An 18,520-nucleotide genomic window follows, 5' to 3' on the forward strand; every position below is an offset into this window, starting at 1 on the left:
CTTTCTATGGCTTTCCTTTTCTTCTGAGGAAAAAATATCCCATAGTTTCTAATACTGCACAAAAAAAAGCATGTTGTATAATACCAAGGGGATGGACATGGAGTGAAAATTCTTAGAATACATGCTGGTTCCTACTACAGCATGGGTGGCTGTTTACACCCTCATTCTCAGTTTCCCTTACCTAAAAAACAGAAACAAAAGGAAAACCATGGGATTGTGAGCTATTGAGATAATGTTTAATGGATCACTTGGTAAAGTCTGAAGTAACGTGATATAAAATAGTAAAATTATTATAACCTTGTTCATGGTTTAAAAGTTCCTATTTTGTGAGTCACAATCTTAAATGTAAAACTTAAAGTTGTAACACTTCTGGAAGAAAACACAGGAGAAAATCTTTGTAATCTTGGATTAGGCAAGGATTTCTTAAGATTTAACACTAAGGAATGGTCTCTAATAGAAAAAAAAATTGATTAAGTGTGGCCACTTTAAAAAAAAAACAAAAAACTATTGCTCTTTCAAAGACATTGTTAGAAACATCAAACAGATGAGCAGAAGATTGGCAGGAAATATTTGCAAACCATGAATTTTTGTGCAAAATGTATAATAATGCAATAATGAGGGAGAAAACTCAATTTAAAAATGGGGGAAATACTTGAAAAAAAGTTCAACAAAGAAGATGTATGGATGGCAAAAGTATATGAAAATATCTCAGGGAAATCACTTTAAACCATAAGATATCATTATACACCTACTACAATAGCTTCTAAAAAAAATTTGACAAGGCTAACCATACATTCACTGTATTACCCAAAAACCCCATTCTCAGTGTTTATTCCAGAAAAATGAATAACTAGATCCATATAAAAAATATGCAAATGTTTGCGGCCTCTCTAGTCATAATTGCCAAAACCTTGAAGCAATGCAAACATCATCCAACAGGCTAATGGATAAACCAACTGTGGTAATCTATATAATAGAAAGTTGCTCCATAATAATTGGAATGGATTATTCACATATGCAACAATATGGATGACTCTCAAATGCATTTTTCTACATGAAAGAAACCTGATTAAAATTATATATATTACATGATTTGATTTACATTACATTATGGAGAAGGCAAAATTTCAGGGACAGATAACAGATGTGTGGTTGTCAGGGATTGTTTTTTGGGAGAGACTGACTATGATGATGCATGAGAGAATTCTATAGGGTGCTGGACTGTTCAACATCTCTATGATGCTGATTTGCATATTACTGTGTGCATTTTTCAAAACTTTTAGAGCTGTACACTAAAAGGGTGAACTTTAGTTATGTGAGTTATCCCTCAATAATTTTGTGTACATCTCTGTGTGTACATATACATTTATGTAAATACACACACATGCACATATATACAAAGAAATGGAGTAGAATGGTTGTTTCCAATAAGGGGACCTGGAAGATGGAGTGATGGGACAGAAGTGAAACTTTCACAGTATATATTTTTGCCATTTGCATTTTAATACTCTATGCATTATATAAATTATTTAAGAATGAATAAAAACATTAAATATATCTCCACCTCCTTTGTGGATTTTCCAGCCACTAAATGAGTTTAATCATGGGTTCCCTGGTCAACATCTGGGGTTGCTGATGAGGGAGGGTCTTCTTGCCTTAGGGGAAAATGTGACTCCATCTCTCTACTCACCACTAGAGTCCATACAATGGATCTAACTTTCTCAACTTTCTAATTCCCATCAATTCTTCCTGAGAAGCAACTGTCCTTTCTGGTTCACCTTTGGTTACTTTGGTTACATCTTAAACAGTAATTGATATTTCATACACCTGTCTCTGTTCATTCCTGCACATCATCTTTAATACTGCCAATAGTGGTTTCCTCAAACCAAAATCATACCATTCTTCTGCTCTAAAAGGGAACATCTTATTCCCCTTTGTTTCAAAGTCCTTTGGTTGGAACATATGGCCTCTTAGGACTTGACTCCAACCTCCTTCCCATTCCATGTCTCTATTTGCCTCCTTCCATGGTCAAATCAAAGGAAACATTCTACTATTTCCCAAATACGCACATTTCAATACTTTATACTTTGTATTTACTATGTCCATTTGAAATAGGCTTTCATTTATTACCCATTAGCTAAACTGTCATGCCTGAAGACTTTACTTAATATGTCCTCCTTTTGAAATCTTCTACAGTTATCCCATAGTGACTGCTCAGTTCTCTGTGCATCCACAGTACTCGACGTACAGTAATTTATCACAATATGCTCTGGTTTTTCTGTTTAAGTATCTTATCCCTTTAAGAAAATGTGGTATCTATACACAATGGAATTTTATGCAGCCATGAAGAAGAATGAAATGTTATCATTTGCTGGTAAATGGATGGAATTGGAGAACATCATTCTGAGTGAGGTTAGCCTGGCCCAAAAGACCAAAAATCGTATGTTCTCCCTCATATGTGGACATTAGATCAAGGGCAAACACAACAAGGGGATTGGACTTTGAGCACATGATAAAAGCTTTAGCACACAGGGAGGGGTGAGGATAGGTAAGACACCTAAAAAATTAGCTAGCATTTGTTGCCCTTAATGCAGAGAAACTAAAGCAGATACCTTAAAAGCAACTGAGGCCAATAGGAAAAGGGGAACAGGTACTAGAGAAAAGGTGAGATCAAAAAGAATTAACCTAGAAGGTAACACACACACACAGGAAATCAATGTGAGTCAATGCCCTGTATAGCTATCCTTATGTCAACCAGCAAAAACCCTTGTTCCTTCCTATTATGGCTAATACTCTCTCTACAACAAAATTAGAAATAAGGGCAAAATAGTTTCTGCTGGGTATTGAGGGGGTAGGGAGGAGAGGGAGGGGTGGAGTGGGTGGTAAGGGAGGGGGTGGGGGCAGGGGGGAGAAATGACCCAAGCCTTGTATGCACATATGAATAAAAAAAAAAAGTATCTTATCCCTAACTAGACACTGGAATTCTTGAGTACAGGACCCAAGTTATACGTCTCTTTGTGACTGGCAGAGTATGAGCAACATGAATGGTCATCTCCCCTGAACACTTCAATGTAAAAGTGTGCACATGTGTGTCTTTGTGCATGGAGGTGAGCACACACACACATTTCTCGAGTGGAAATATGAATGAGTTACAGTTTCACATACATGGAAATTAAGGGAAAAAAAAGACATATGTTTTGAACCACAGGCTGATATTCCCAAACTCTTACCATCTTGGAATGTGTCATTAATTGCAATGACAGCCTGGAATGGTTTGGTTAGTTCGGACCCTTGTGCTGAGCTGAGGAAAACCACAAATGTCTCCAGTCCTTCAATTACTGGGTACTGAGTGTCATCCAAGATGGTCAAAGTGCAATACTGGAGGAGAAAGCAAAGAAAACTTTACGGAGTATCCAGTACCCAACATCCATTTGCCTTTGGTGGATTAGGACAAAGGTTGTCTTTCTTTGGTCATCTTAAAGCAAGATTTTTTAATTTATCCATCTCTATTATATACTCCTAGCAGTATGTTTCTGGATATTTATATCAAACAGGGGCAATTTGTATTCTAAATCTGTACACTGTTGGATATTTGATGCTGAAAGGTGACTTGTTGAGTGTTAGGAAGATTCTATCACAAATTTGTCCTCTCATTTGCATGTTTCTGTTTTTAAATAAAGTAAAGATAGTAATTTGGTAAGGGGCCTTTCAAGTCCTCAAGAAAGCTTAGAAAGCAGACTCAAGGCCATCCAGACTTACAGCTTTGTTCTTTGGCTGCTGTAGACTCACCTGCTCAGTGATACCTGGCCCAAATTCCACCTTCCTAGAGCTAGGGACATAGTCAACCCCTGGAGTGGCAGAAGCTGGGTCTGAAGGCCGCGTTGCACACCAGACAGATGTGAAAGTAGAAAGGTCAGTACCACGGCGGATAACTGGAATCCTCACAGAGCCTGAATTGATAGACATTTCAATGGTCAGTCTTGAGCCAGTAAGTCAGCGGGATTTTTAGAACACTGCTCCCTCTCACTGCAACAGAGGCAGCTTTCTCCCACTCAAGTTTGTTTGATTCAACTTCAGTGATGCTCCTATAACCCAGCTAAGGAGGACTGAGAAGTGTCACAGCCCCCTTTTTTGCTGACACTAAGATCAAGAGGAGACCTAGTGGAGGCCCTCATGGAGGCACTACTGGAGAGACAGCACTTAGGGGAGAGGAGTCTTAACAAAGCACTTGAGAGAGAAGAGCCCACTGAAAAACACCACAAGTCTATTGAGGGAGAAGAAACTCAGAGACTAGGTCCTCAGGTAGAAAATAGTCAATAACCAGCTACTAGGGGACACTATGCGGCCTGATGCTGAATGTTCCTAATTAAATGTTTTAACTAGGCTGAATTTCCTATTTCATCCAAGTGTGCACACATCATTACTTAAACCACATGTGCTTATTGCTTATCTTAGGGATGTTCCTCTAGTCCATAGTAACAAAATATTTTGTGATGTCCTAAAGATACTTTGTGTGGGATATGGTGGTATACATATGAAATTCTAGAACTCAGGAGGCAGAGAAAGGAAGATTAAGAGTTCAAGGCCAGTCTGGGCTATATAGTGAAACCCTGTCACAAAAGACCAAGGGCTGAGAATGTAGCTCAGTGGTAGGGCACTTGCCTAGCATGTGCAAGGCCCTGGGTTTGATCCCCAGCACTGAAAAAAAAAATCTATCTATCTATCTATTTAAGTATTTTCACAACCAAGGTAAGAGAAAAGCTAACATAAAAACCCCATAAATCACATTTTTATATGCTGTGAGGTAACATATGGTCATATTTGGGCATTTGGTGTATGGGAAAGGAAACACAGTAGAGAGTACATGGTTTTAAGCCAGTTATGCTATTACATTAGCTGCTTAATTTTTGATCATTTATTTTATCTCTCTGAGCCTCCATTTGCTCTTCTGTCATCTGTTCCAGAGAAGGTCAAGTAAGAATGCATGGAACACACATGGCAATGTAACTGGCATTCAGTATGTGCTCAAAAATATTAGTTCCCAGTATGTCTCAGAATCCCTTCAAAGAGATAAAAACCTTGATCTGGCCTAGATGAGTAGATACTCGGCACAGCAGGTGTTCCCTCCATCAGAAGCACACAGAGGACCTATTGGAGCCATAAGAGGGAAGAAGCCTGGGCTCTGAAACACCATGTGGAAGAGATTTACATGCTGACTGTTTGGGGCTGATATCTAAATGAGAAAGTTGCACTGTGTTAAGACACTGAAACTTTGGAGTTTGTTTCAGCAGCTAGCAGTACACTCATCTCCATCTTTGACAGATCACATTCTCTTCCTTCAAAAGCCGAAGGCCTTAGCTCCATAGGCTCTCCCTCTGGACCACAGAGGTCAGTCCTTGCAGCCTTAAGCCAGAGCATTCTCTGCCATTGATAACCAGAGCAAGGGAAGTGGTTGGAATTCTGTATCCTCTACTACTTTCTCTTCTTGGTCTAGATGTGCCTCAGACCATCAGTGGTATGGTTGAGGAATGACATCCTAATGTCTTAAGTACAATCTCAAACATAAGAAAATAATTATTCAGTAAAAGGATCAGGAGATGGGTTGTAGAACCCCAGAAAGGTTTCCTACCTGCATCCTCACTGACAGTGAAAGCTGTGTTGCCCAGGGAGATAGTAGAGGCATCATTGGGACCACTAATGAGCACCTTGGCCATTGCCACCCTTCCGATACGGGCATTGTCAGAAGCATCAGCCAGAGCAATCTCAAACTCTTCTTCCTCTTCATACTCGCTGTCATCAATAAGCATAACATCGCAGGTAGACATGGTGACACCGGGCCCAAATATGACACGACTCTCAGCAGACCTCCTCCCTCTAGATTTAAAATCAGAGCCTGATTCTAGAGCATAGAGGCTACTTCCCATAGCTGACTTAGGGATGGTGTAGCAAATTGCAGATACAATGCTGCTTGAATCTCCTGAAATACAAATGACAAGAAAGCCAGAACATTTCAATCAGTGTTTCTCAAATTTTGGAATCTCTGATAACTTAATGAGTTGGCTCTCTTGAACACATGCTATCACTATTTCTGTTCAAACTCTGACAGGAAACCTTCCCGAATTGCAGTTTCTTTTAAGCCTGTGGTATAAACTGCTTGAGGATTTAATATACCCCAGATACTTCCCCAAATAACTTAAAATGGATTTCCTATTCTGTGAATTTTGTGCTCTGTTAATTCACAAGACTCATTGCCCACCATCTAAGACCACAGCGGGTGGAAAGATGAGAGACATATTTGGTACTTTAAGTAGCAAAGTCATTGTGTCCTGAAGGTAATGTTATGAGCACAGTTCACTGCCTTTCTCAATAAACTTGTGAACTTTAATTCCCTGAGAGAAACAAGCTTTTTTTTTTTAAAAAAAAAGAAAGACAAAACAAAATAAAACTTGCCTCTCTGTACAAATGACCTTACTTATTAGTGCTGCCATGTCCCTTGGTAACAGTCTGTTCTGGGCCTGGCTTGGTGGCCCAGAGCATTCAGTGGGGCTTGCTTGTTTTCCAAGTGGTATTACCAAAGTTTTGTGCTATCCACAGTATTTGTCACACTAATACCCTGTCAGCTAATTCAATAAAGAAATCTGACATCATCACGTACAGTCATGTTATGTCTTTGGGAATTTCATTTCAATGTGTTTTAAAGTCTCAGTGGTGAAGTCCTCAAGGATGTCCTTCTATGTCTTGCAGTTTATTTCTCATTTGAGCTCTATCTATGACACTCAGGGAGGGAAATCTTTAAATATATCTTCTGTCTTTCAGAACTAAGGTTCTTACAATTACAACTTTCCTTTTTGGCCATGGACACTAAATATTTTATGGAAGGGATGACTGATTAAGCATACTGAATTCATGAATAATTTGCAAGGCTAAATCTAACCAGTCCTCTTCCCAATTTAAAAATAAATGGAGTTCTAACTACTTGAACTAAGAGAGACTTTCTGATAGAATTCACTATGGGTAGAATCATCATTATGGTTGTTCTGGGGATCAAGTGAATCAACACATGTAAAATATATGAACAAGTTCATATGATACACAAGTACTTTGCAGATAAAAGGGACTCAATGAATGTTAGCTATTATTGTAGCTCTTTATCACCCTTGGCACCAACAAACCTTTTCTTTCAATAGGCGCAAACAGAAAGCCAGCACTCTCGTTGACCTGGTAGGTCTTCTTATCAAACTCTAATGTGGGTTCGTCTTCAGTATCATTGATAATGACCTTCGCCTGGGTGAACTCCCCTAACAAGGCATATGCTGGCATGCTGAGCTCCACTGAGAAACTCTCAATGTTCTCAAACACATCATCATCGTTGATGACAATGGTGCAGGACTTAGTGTCCTCCCGTTCATCAAACTGCACCTGTCACAAAAGAAACAACAGGAGTTAAGCTGTTCTCAGTGTCCACTGCTCTGGTTCCCCAGAGTATTGTGGGAAGAGAGCAGCCAGGTCCAGTGGGCAGAGAAGTACATACTACGGTTAACTCTTTCTCCCCATTCCCTGCCTACCGCCTGGAACACTGAGCCATTTCTTCCCATTTATCACCTGTATGTGGAGGCTGATTTATTGGGTGGGGACAAAGAAAAGGGCAAAGACCTTTCCTACCATTTGGTAACTATAGAAAAACATAATAATTATTTATACTCTGTTTAATTAACTCACTCGAGACAGCAATAGTCATCATTTGATTACTTGGTTCCCCTTTTTCTTGAGGCAAGTTTAACCAGAGATCGCTGACCTTGGAATATAAAGTTCTACTTTCAAATTCTGGTCCTGTTACTTCCAAACTAGGTAAAGTTATGAAACTTTATGAACATCAGATTCTTAATCAGCTACATATTTATTGAGAAGATTCAAGAAGAGTGTATATAATGAAAGTAGTAAGTATATTTTAAAGCACTAAACAAATGAAAGATATCATTACCATGACCTTATTACTTACATAATTAAAACTGACACAGAGTCTCATGAACTGAATAATGGGGTTTGAATTAATCAAAAGTTATTTAAATATGCCAAACAAGTTTTAACTTCAGATTTGACTAAAACCTTTACCGTTACAATGAGCTAGAACTATGATATGAATGAATTTAGTCTGGTACAATTTAGATGAGTTATTTTACAGGCATACAATTGTGAACTCAATAAGGATTTTCCTGGTTTTACCTTATCTAAAAGAAAGAATGAAAGGAAGAAAAAGGAAGGAAAGAAGGAAAGGAAGGAAGAAGGGAGAAAAGATAAAACTTTTAAATGAAACTAGGGATACAGACTTATCCAAAACTGAAAGGGCAGGAAATGGACCTGGGCTGTACTCTGTGTAAAAAGAAACTGCTGAAGTGAGTATTAAAAAATAGTCATAAGCCTTTGGGGCCACATAAATTTGAAAAATGTGTAATTTTAATGAAACAGAAAATTATTAATACATATCTAATCAGCTAATTAAGTTTTTACTAAGCTCTACACTTAAAAACACCTCCAAGAAAATGGAACAATCAAGGGATTTCTGTTTAAGATCTAGTACTCACTGATGGCCCTTTGTCTTTTCTCAAAAAACACCAGAACATGCTCTGCCTTACCCATTGGTTAAAGGTTCTTTAGCTTATCTATTCCCTCTTGTCTATTTTTTTTTTTTTGAGATAAGGCCTCATTATATAAGCCCAGGCTTGTCTGGAGTTGGTGATCCTCTTGCTTCCACCTCCCAAGAGCCGGGATTATAAAATGTGCTCCACCACACCCAGCTATTGGTTCTTTGCTAATTCCTCATTTAAACTGGACATAAGAGGCTTTAGCTTAGCTGACTCCCGAACTCAATGAAAGGACACAGCCCGCTTTGCTTAACAGAAATTTGTGTTGTCATAAGAATAATGAAATTGACTTGAAAAAATTGAATAATACCTATTAAATGTCAAATCTTATGCCTTTCTCTCCCTCCCTCCTCTTTCTGGGGCCCAGGGCCTCACACATGCTAAGAATGTAATCTACCACTGAACTAAATCCCATTCCAGCCTCCTCACTCTTTCCTTTTTCTTTTCCATTGCCACCCTCGTGCTGATGAGCACAGGAACCTGGATGACTTGCACATTTCTCTCTCTATCCCAGACTCCTCTCTTCACTTCCCACCCATTTACATAGCAGTCAATGTGTTGTTTCCAAATCAACTCATACTAACCATTCCTAAGGCAGTCACAGCACCAAAACTTGTCAAACCAGTTCCTACCAGTCCCTTCCTAACAAGGGGCATCATCACCTACCTCTTGCCACTCTCTAACCTACTGCTAAATCCTATCAATTCTACTAGTCTGTCAAATTCACCCATTTCTCTCCAACTTCACTTTCTCCCTACTCCACCCTCATCATATTCCATTTAGCCTATCCCATGAGCTTCCCAACTGGTCTCCTGACATGCTCTCTTCCTTCCTTCAGGTAAGGAAGGGGAGGGAGATGAAGAATGAGGACACCCAAGGTAGCTAACATTCTAACTATGGGGAGGGAATACAGGAAAATTACTTGAGGAAGGATGCTGATGGAAAAAGAGGTGGGTAAAGAGAAGGGGGTGTTTTCACTATAGTGTGTAACCATGCCTCAGACCTTGTCAGAGCCTTCCTGGCAAATCAGGAATCAGAGGTCTGCAGTCTACCTACCTGGCCAGCATATTCCACGTAATCCTGTTGTCCAGGTTGGGAGCTAACTCTGGAGCTAGAGCTGGCTGTGCCTTGCTCAGTGCGACACAAGACGATGGCATACTGGTTCAGGTTCCCAGTCCTCTGCACTGTGACGCTGACAGACCCCGCCTTCTCACTGACATTGTAGCTAGAAGCACACAAGAAAGACAGCCTATGAAAATCCACCCCAGGTTTGTGAAGAAACAGCTTGTTCAGTGCTTGTCTCTTCTATTTGGCTATTTTGGTGTTAGGCAGTGCAGAGAAAAGTCAGTTTGGTTCCTTCAAGAAGGCACATAAATTAAGTAATGTGTTCACTTGGAACAGTCACAGCACCAAGTGAACAAGGATGCTGTGGATGAAGAATGTCACCTGCCCAGTTTGAAAGAGAGTTGAGAGTCACTCAGAAGATGGATGACACAAAGGAAAAATTACAAACAACCTCTCCTAGTGTGGCAGAGTAAGCAGAACAGGCCAGTGGGTTCTTAGAGAAGAAAGCCACTCGGAAGGAAGAATGTCAGTGACTTAGCTCAGATGGGACTTGACTGAACCAAAGCTGCAGGAAGTGTACTACAGAGCCAGGGAAGCACCTGAGGCAGAGCGTAGGTAAGAAAGGTGTTCAGATAAATGGTGTTTTATAGCAATGAGGTGGGATTTATTTAGTTTAAAGCTAGGGATTTGTATCGTTTTGTTAAGTAGGAAGCCAGCTGTTCATGTGTTATTCATTTATAATAAGTAGGTTTGGAAAAGCCACAAGAGAAGAGGGTGTGAACCAGGCTTTGTTTTTCATCTGGGGACAGCCATTGTGCCTGGGAATATGTCTCATTGCTCTGATGGTTTTAGGGTTAGACCTCATTGCCAGCTTTGGGACCCTCTATACCATTTAGTCCACTAAATATGAGAAAGTTGTCAAGAAAAAGGAGTCTGTTTTACTGAATTTATTCAATTCTGAAGGAGATGTGATCAAGAGATAAATAACAGCAAACAGAAAAACATTATATATTTTAATGTACCCTCAACTTGTCCTGTGTTTTTCTAAGTATGTGTAATAAGAGTGCAAGGACCTACGTCTGGGTCCCATGAAAGCAAGTTTGTACGTCCTTCCAGACACTGAGTTCCTATTTGCATCTGAATTGTCATGGAGTTAACATCCTAGAATAATGAGTCTCTGGAATATAGATTTAAAAAATTATTTCCTCAGAAAAATAATAATGCTAGTAATAATTTAACAGTATTGGTTATTACCAACACCATGCTTGCTCATCACCTGTCCCAACCAGTATCTCTGTTTGCCTCTGTAACCCTTCAATAGGTTAGGAGAACAATGCTTCAAAAGTGTGAGAACAGAAAGAACAGAAATGGAAGGCAAAAACATTGTTAGTATGGGCCAATAATTATTCTCAAACTTGAATATCTACTTTTACTTTTCCTATCAATTCTACTGGATTATCTTCTAAAACTTGAAAAATAGAAGCAAAACTATCTGTAAGAAATGTAGTTACTGCAAATGGTTAAGACCACTGGGCTTAAATCCTGGTCTTAATGCTTACTAACTACTTGGATAAGTTACTTTACCTCTTTTTGTCTCTATTGTTTTGCTGCCGTGAGAATTCATCTCATAACTGCATAATCACAAATAAGTAAGATGTCAAGTACATAGCACAGTGCCTGGTCTACATAGGATCCAATCAATATTTCATGCAATTATTGTTTTTATTATTGTTATCACCACCACAATCATCATCAACAGGTGACTAGAGCTGCTGCCTACATGGTACTTCCTCCTGATTTCCTCCACTTGACTCATTCATTTCTCAAGAATGAAACCATAATAGTCCATCTACCTGGTATATTTAAAGCTGATAAGGGACCACTGGATATGGAAGATGTTGTCGCTGACCACATTGGGTTTACTGTCTTTCACCAGAAACTGAAAACTATCCATCATTTCATGGATCTTCTCTTCATGCAACACATAACGAATCAACCCCAAGTTCACATCCTCTGTGAGAAAAAAGACTCACTGTAAGTTCAAGGTGAATTAACCCAGAGATATAAAGACAGCCTCACAGATTCCCACACCAGCACATCTAGTTTATTCCTCTGATTAGTTACAGGCAGAATTTGTTTCCCCGAGAACTTACAAGTATAGTAGTCTTAAAAAAAATGGTTTCTTCCAGATTTTAAAATAAGATACTACAGCTCCCTGTAACAGAAGACCTGTCTTTAGGTACAGAAAGTGCCTTTATACTGTTGTAAAAAAGAAAACTTCAGGGTCTTGACAGAAAGCACCTCAGCAAATGTCTGTGGAATGTTGAAAGGCAAATTCAAGTTGACAGGGACAAGTCTTTAATCCCTTACCCCATCCTCTGTGTGTATAGCCTCTTACCCAGCCTTAATTCCTTCTAAAGAAGGTTATTTCTAAAAAGAAAGACTGTGTTTGGATTAAAGCAATGCAAGGCATACCTAAAAATGTTCAAGGAGACAGACAAAACATGATTGAAGACAAGAAGTAAAAAAGAGACTATGTAGCATGAATTTGAATATGAAGTGTTTCAGTGACTGCCCGTCAGGACCATCCTCAAAAGTCTGGCAAGCTTACAAGAATCTAAATACAAAATGGCCTTCTTCATGATATTCAAACAGGAAAATACTTCTGTTCAGCAACTTATACATGTTGATTTTAATTTGTTGGCTGAAGGTTTTTTTTTTTTTTTATTTTAAACCACTGTAATCCTTTAGAGGACAAAAAAAATCTTTCATAGAGTCTGCCTGTTGTTTGTTTTGTTGTTCATTTGTTTGTTTTTAAAGAAAACCAAGCAGTACTACACTGTCTTTTCAGAAAACTTGGCCCATACCTAAAGGCAGGAAATATGGTAAAAATGAATTTTTCTTTGCTATAGTTGAGAGTAACAGGAACAAAATCAGGAGTAAAACTCACAAGGAGTATGGTTAGACACAAAAAGTCAATGTATTTGTTTGCAAAAGTAGCTGGAAATGGCTGTTGAAAAGATCTAGGTGATAGGGAGAGTGGGGGTTTGAATATTCCTTCCATTTCTAAGTCCCCCAGTCCCACCCTGTGTGAACATGGCAGCAGCTCTGCCAGGCTGTAGCTTATTTTCCACATAGCCGTGCTTGGGGCCCATTGTGATCTCATAGACAAGCTGTGGGTCCTCTGTGTCTGGGTCCATGGTCAGCAGTTCCTTCTTGGTGATCAGGTTGGTTGCCTGGAATAGAAACCCATTAAATTTAATTCTTGAGGTGGGAATTAAAGCAAGTACAAGACCCTCTGACTCAGATTTAATTCAGTTCAACAATGATTCACTGAGTACATTTATTGCCTGGAAAACTCTGTCAGGACAGGAGAGGCTCTGAGGATGGAAATCATCCCAGTCTCTGCCCCCAAGGTTTTCATACTTGATTGGGAAAGAGGAGTTGGTGTATAAGGTCAATGTGGCAAGAGGTATAATGGAGATATAAAAAGATTACAAAAGGTTTTTGGAGGAGGGAAAGATTAATTCCATGTGGAGATAAGCAGAGGGATTTGAGGCAGTGGGATTTGATTTGGTCTTGAAAGAATAGCTATTGCCTTACAATTGCAATGTTTGAAATTAAGTAAGGTAAAAACGTTGTACCCCAATAGAATTTCTGCAGGCCATGCCTAGAGGGAATCAGTATCAAACACATCAGGAGAGCTACAGATGAAATTATGCAGGCCAAAGATTGGAGGAAAATGCCAGACAGATGCTATGCCCAGTCCATAGCTGACCTTCTCATTAGCAAGAACTATACAATGATTTTTGTTTTATGTTTGCTGTTTGTTTTGTTCCCTCTTTCCGCAACCCTTCTGTATTTCTCTGAATAATTACACAGTACTCCTTCATAATACTATTTCCTATACCTTCATCTTATATACTTTTCCCTTTTCCCTATCTTCCTATGTCCTTCCTTTTCCCACCCCCATTCTGTGTTCTATGTAATTTTCAAAACTTATACCTCTAACCATTGTTAAGGTCTCAGTGTTCCTTTATTTACAACTTTATTGGGAAGATAGTTGAGGCTTTCAATTGTTTCTTACCATATTTAAATATTTGACCTTGATACTGCTGTTGGCTCTCTCTATCTGAGTGGAAGTAAAAGAGAAACTCACCCAAACAGATATGCAAATCTCAATGTAGAAACACCAGAAATGTGAAAAGGCCAGGATATATCACTCCCCCTAAACCTTATAATAATCCAATAACCTAACTGAAAGACACTGAATTGGATGATATGCCAGATAATGAATTCAAAACCCTACTTTTCAAAATGATCAATGACCTCAAAGAAGACTGAAATAAATAGACAAATGAAGTTCTAAAATCAATTCAAGACCTAAACAAGAAAGTTAACAACATGGATAAGAAATTCAGAAAAGAAATTGAAATTGTCAAAAATACTCAAACAGAAATGTTGGAAATGAAAAGCTCAAAGAATTAAAAACACAATAGATAGCATCATCAGCAGACAAGACCAAGCAGAAGAAAGAATATTAGAGGTGGAGGATAAGATTGTGGAAATATTGCACTCAGAAAGCAATAAAGAAAAAAAAAAGTAACAATTGGATCACAGCCTTTGAGAACCATGGGACACAATCAGGAGACCAAACCAAATAATCTGTGGGGTAGAAGAAAAAGCTGAGACACAAACTAAAGACATAGAAACATACTCAATGACATTATAGCAGAAAATTTCCCAAATCTTGGGAAAGACATAGACACCCATGTACAGGAAGCATTTCAAACCCCAAGAAGACATGACCAGAAAAGAACCTCACTACATCACATCATAATTAAATGTCAAGACTAGACAACAAAGAAAGGATACTGAATACTGCAAAGAGAAAAACTACCAACTTACATACAACAATAAACACATAAGAATCACCTCAGACCTATTAGTATAAATCCTGAAAGCCAGGAAAGCAAGAAACAATATAGTTCAAACTCTGAAAGAAAATAGTTGAAAACCAAGACTACTGTATCCAGAAAAGTTATTCTTCAATTTTGATGGAGAAATAAACACTTTGCAGGATAAGTGTAAGGTAAAGCAGTTTGTGTCTACCAAGTCTGTATTACAGAAAGTACTTAAGGGAATTCTACACACAGAAGAGGAAGAATGGTGGTCAAAAACACAAGAGCCTTGGAAAGAGTAAAATTCAAAAGGAGAATAGATGAATACATGAGAACTAGGAAGGTATCAAATACATTCAACTTAGCAAACCAAAACCCCAAAGACGAATCATGGTGAAAGAAAAGAACAAACATAGGAATTGGGGGAGGGGGGATAAAGGAGAGTGATGGAGGGGATGAATTCAAGTATAATATGTTTGACATATTATAAAAACTTTTGAAAATGCCACAATATACTGCCACCCAGCACATTAATAAAAAAAAAATTACTAAAAGCAAAAAGAACAAGCAATACTCAAACGAACCTGGAAAAATACCTCAACAGACTATAGGAAGCAGTTAATACCTCTCAATCATAGCCCTAAATATAAATGGTCTTAACTCTCCAATTAAAACACATAGACTGGCTGATTGTATTAAAAATCAGGATCCAACTATTTGTTGTGTACAAGAAGCATACCTCATAGGCAAAGACATAGGCAAAGTGAAAGATGGAAAAAGATATACCAAGCATGTAAGAATAGCTTTACTCATATTGGAAATAGCAGATTTCAAGCAAAAGTGAGTCAGAAGAGACATGGAAGGTCTCACATTAATAAAGAGAACAATCCATCAAGAAGACAAAATGAGTCTAAATATGTATGCACCAAATGTGAGTAGTCCCAATTTTATAAAACATTACTGAAAATAAAGGGATAGATGGGTCCAGATAAAATAATAGTGTGTTATCTTGATACCCTAATCTCATAAAAAAATAGAACATGCAGACACAAATCAACAAATTTTAGAACTAAACAATACCATTGATGAAATGGATTAACATATATATATATATATAAAGCATTCTACCCAACAGCAGCAGATTACACATTCTTCTCAGCAGCCAATGGAACTTTCTTCAAAACAGATCACTTCTTAGGCCTTAAAGCAAGTCTTAACAAATACAAAAAAAACTGAAATAATTCCATGTGTCCTAACAGACCATAATGGAATAAAATCAATGGCAAGAAAAACAACAAAACTATTCAAACACATGGAGAATGAACAACACACTTCTGATTGATCACTGGGTCATTAATGATATTAGGAAAGAAATTAAAACATTCCTAGACTCAAATGAAAATAAAAACACAACCTACCAGAATCCGTGGGACACAGCACAGGCAATGCTAAGAAGACATTGTATAACCTTGAGTGCCTACACTGGAAAGTTAGAGCAATCTCAAATAAACAACCTAATGATGCACCTCAAGTTCTCAGAAAAACAAGAACAAGGCAAACCCCAAATTAGCAGACAGAAAGAAATAATAAGGATCAGGGCAGAAGTCAATGAAATGGAGACTAAAAGAACGATGCTAAGAATCAATGAAACAATTGGTTCTTTGAAAAGATAAACAAGATTAATAAAACTTCAGCCAAACTAAAAGAAGGAAAAAGATCCAAATTAGAGATGAAGAAGAGGATATCAGAAGATATCACTATGGAATATTTTAAAAACTTATATTCCAATAAACTGGAAAATCTAGAAAAATGGGTAAACTTCTAGACATGTATAACCAATCAAAATTGATATAAAACAGATCTATAATGAGTAATGAGATTTAAATAGCAATAAAGAGTCTCTCAACAAAAACCCAGGATTGGATGGGTTACTGCTGAATTCTATCTGACCATTAAAGAAGATCTCATACCAAGGCTTCTCAAACTATTCCAAAAAGTACAAAGGGAAGGAATGCTATCAGACTCATTCTATGACACCAGTATAATATCAAAGCCGGGTAAGGACACTACAGTAACAAAAAAGTTATATACCAATTTCTTTGATAAACATAGACACAAAAATTCTCAATAAAATACTTTCAAACTTAATTCAATGACACATTAACAAGAAAGTACACCATGAGTGGGTTGGTTTCATTCCAGGGATATAATCATGGTCAACATATGCAAATCAATAAATATAATATAGCACATAAAAAAATCAAGGACAAAACCACATGATCAATTCAACAGATTCAGAAAAAAGGCCTTTGACAAAATTCAACATCCTTTCATAACAAAAGCTCAGAAGAAACTAGAAATAGAAGAAATGTATCTCAACATAATGAAGGTTATATTTGGCAAAACTATAGTGAACGTAATACTAAACAAAACAAAAGCTGAAATCATTTTCTCTAAAGTCAGGAACAAGACAGGAGTGTCACTTTTTCTAGTCTTAGTCAATATAGTACTTGAACTTTTAGCCAGAGTAATAAGACAAGAGAAAGAAATAAAATAGATATAAATAGGAAAGGAAGAAGTCAAATTATCCCTATTTGCTGATGATATGATCTTAAACCTAAAAGAACCTAAAAACCTTAGATCTTAAAAACACTTGCAGCAAGTAGCAGGATATAAAATCAACATATACAAATTAGTAGCTTTTCAATATACCAACAGCAAACAGGCTGAGAAGTAAATCAGGAAAACAATTCCATTCACAATAGCCTCAAAACAAACAAACAAACAAACCAACCTAGGAATAAATTCAACAAAGGAGGTGATAATCTGTACAATGGAAACTCTAAAACACTGAAGAAAGAGATCAAAGTAGACATTAGAAGATGGAAAGACCTCCCAGGTTCATGGGTTAGCAGAATCAATATTGTAAAAATGGTTATATTATATTCAAGTCAATTCCCACCAAAATTCCAATGACATTCTTTGCAGAAGTAGAAAAATTAATACTAAAGTTCATATGAAAGCACAAAAGACCCCAAATAGCCAGAGCAATTCTGAGTAAGAAGAGGCTAGATGTATCAACCATTTGCCTTCAAACTATACTACAGAAGGTATAGGCCCAGTTGGAGAGTGATGAGACAATAATCATTCTGACTATTGAGGAAAAGTTCAAATAGGACAAAAATGGAATCTGCACTCATTTCGTTTCATTTATTTTAAGAAACCCAACCAGTTCCCTGGGAAGCTACAGCATAACAGCTACATGTACAAACAACTAATCACTTCCATGGTGATGAACAAAGCCACATCCTAGAGAGAATCCCACCCACCAAAGAGATCAGTTTGGAACTAAAGGGAAGAAATGCACTATGATTGGGTACAGATGTGAATTTAGTGCTTCACAAGATACCAGGTTAAAATTATGGGAATTTAGAAGATGGAGAAAGATTTCCAATGTACAATTCCTCCAAGGACACTCACCTGCAAATGCGCTTTCTTTTTTCCTGTCTATGATAAACCCTTAATGTTTCTAAGTCCATTCTTCCCCACTTCAAGTGTTTGCTGAGCACCTGCCTATTCAGCTAGAGACACTATTTACTAGCCTCCTCTGAAATATCTGGGGCCACATGACTCATTCTTGCTACTAGACAATAAGTGCAAGTGACATGTTCAATTTCTGTATCACTTTGCTTAAAATGAAGTTCCTTGCCCTTTAATTCTCTGCCTTTACCCTTTCCTTGGGCTGGAATATTGATGAATTTCTAGAGAAATTTGGCCATACAGTCAACAGTAACCAGCTGTGATAGCAAAACAGTACGATAGAAGGAATTTGTATCTCCAAGTGGTCTGGTAGAGCCCTAGACTAAACACTTACACTTGTATCATGTATGTGAAGAAAAAAAACCACTTCTC

General features: G+C 37.8%; 1 protein-coding gene across 2 annotated transcripts in view; it reads right to left on the minus strand.

Moving 5' to 3' along the window:
- Fras1 (Fraser extracellular matrix complex subunit 1) overlaps positions 1-18,520 on the minus strand; it is a 424,489-nt gene that overhangs the window by 46,263 nt on the left and 359,706 nt on the right. For both annotated transcript variants that reach the window (XM_074041924.1, XM_074041925.1), the window contains 7 exons: positions 12,793-12,943; positions 11,561-11,720; positions 9,699-9,867; positions 7,173-7,419; positions 5,630-5,977; positions 3,790-3,950; positions 3,231-3,378 (listed from right to left, as the gene is read on the minus strand). In XM_074041924.1, the coding sequence (XP_073898025.1) occupies positions 3,231-3,378; positions 3,790-3,950; positions 5,630-5,977; positions 7,173-7,419; positions 9,699-9,867; positions 11,561-11,720; positions 12,793-12,943 (1,384 nt within the window). The remainder of the gene's footprint in view (positions 1-3,230; positions 3,379-3,789; positions 3,951-5,629; positions 5,978-7,172; positions 7,420-9,698; positions 9,868-11,560; positions 11,721-12,792; positions 12,944-18,520) is intronic.

This window comes from Castor canadensis, chromosome 9 (assembly GCF_047511655.1).
Source record: "Castor canadensis chromosome 9, mCasCan1.hap1v2, whole genome shotgun sequence".
In the NCBI taxonomy this organism is placed as follows: domain Eukaryota; kingdom Metazoa; phylum Chordata; class Mammalia; order Rodentia; family Castoridae; genus Castor; species Castor canadensis.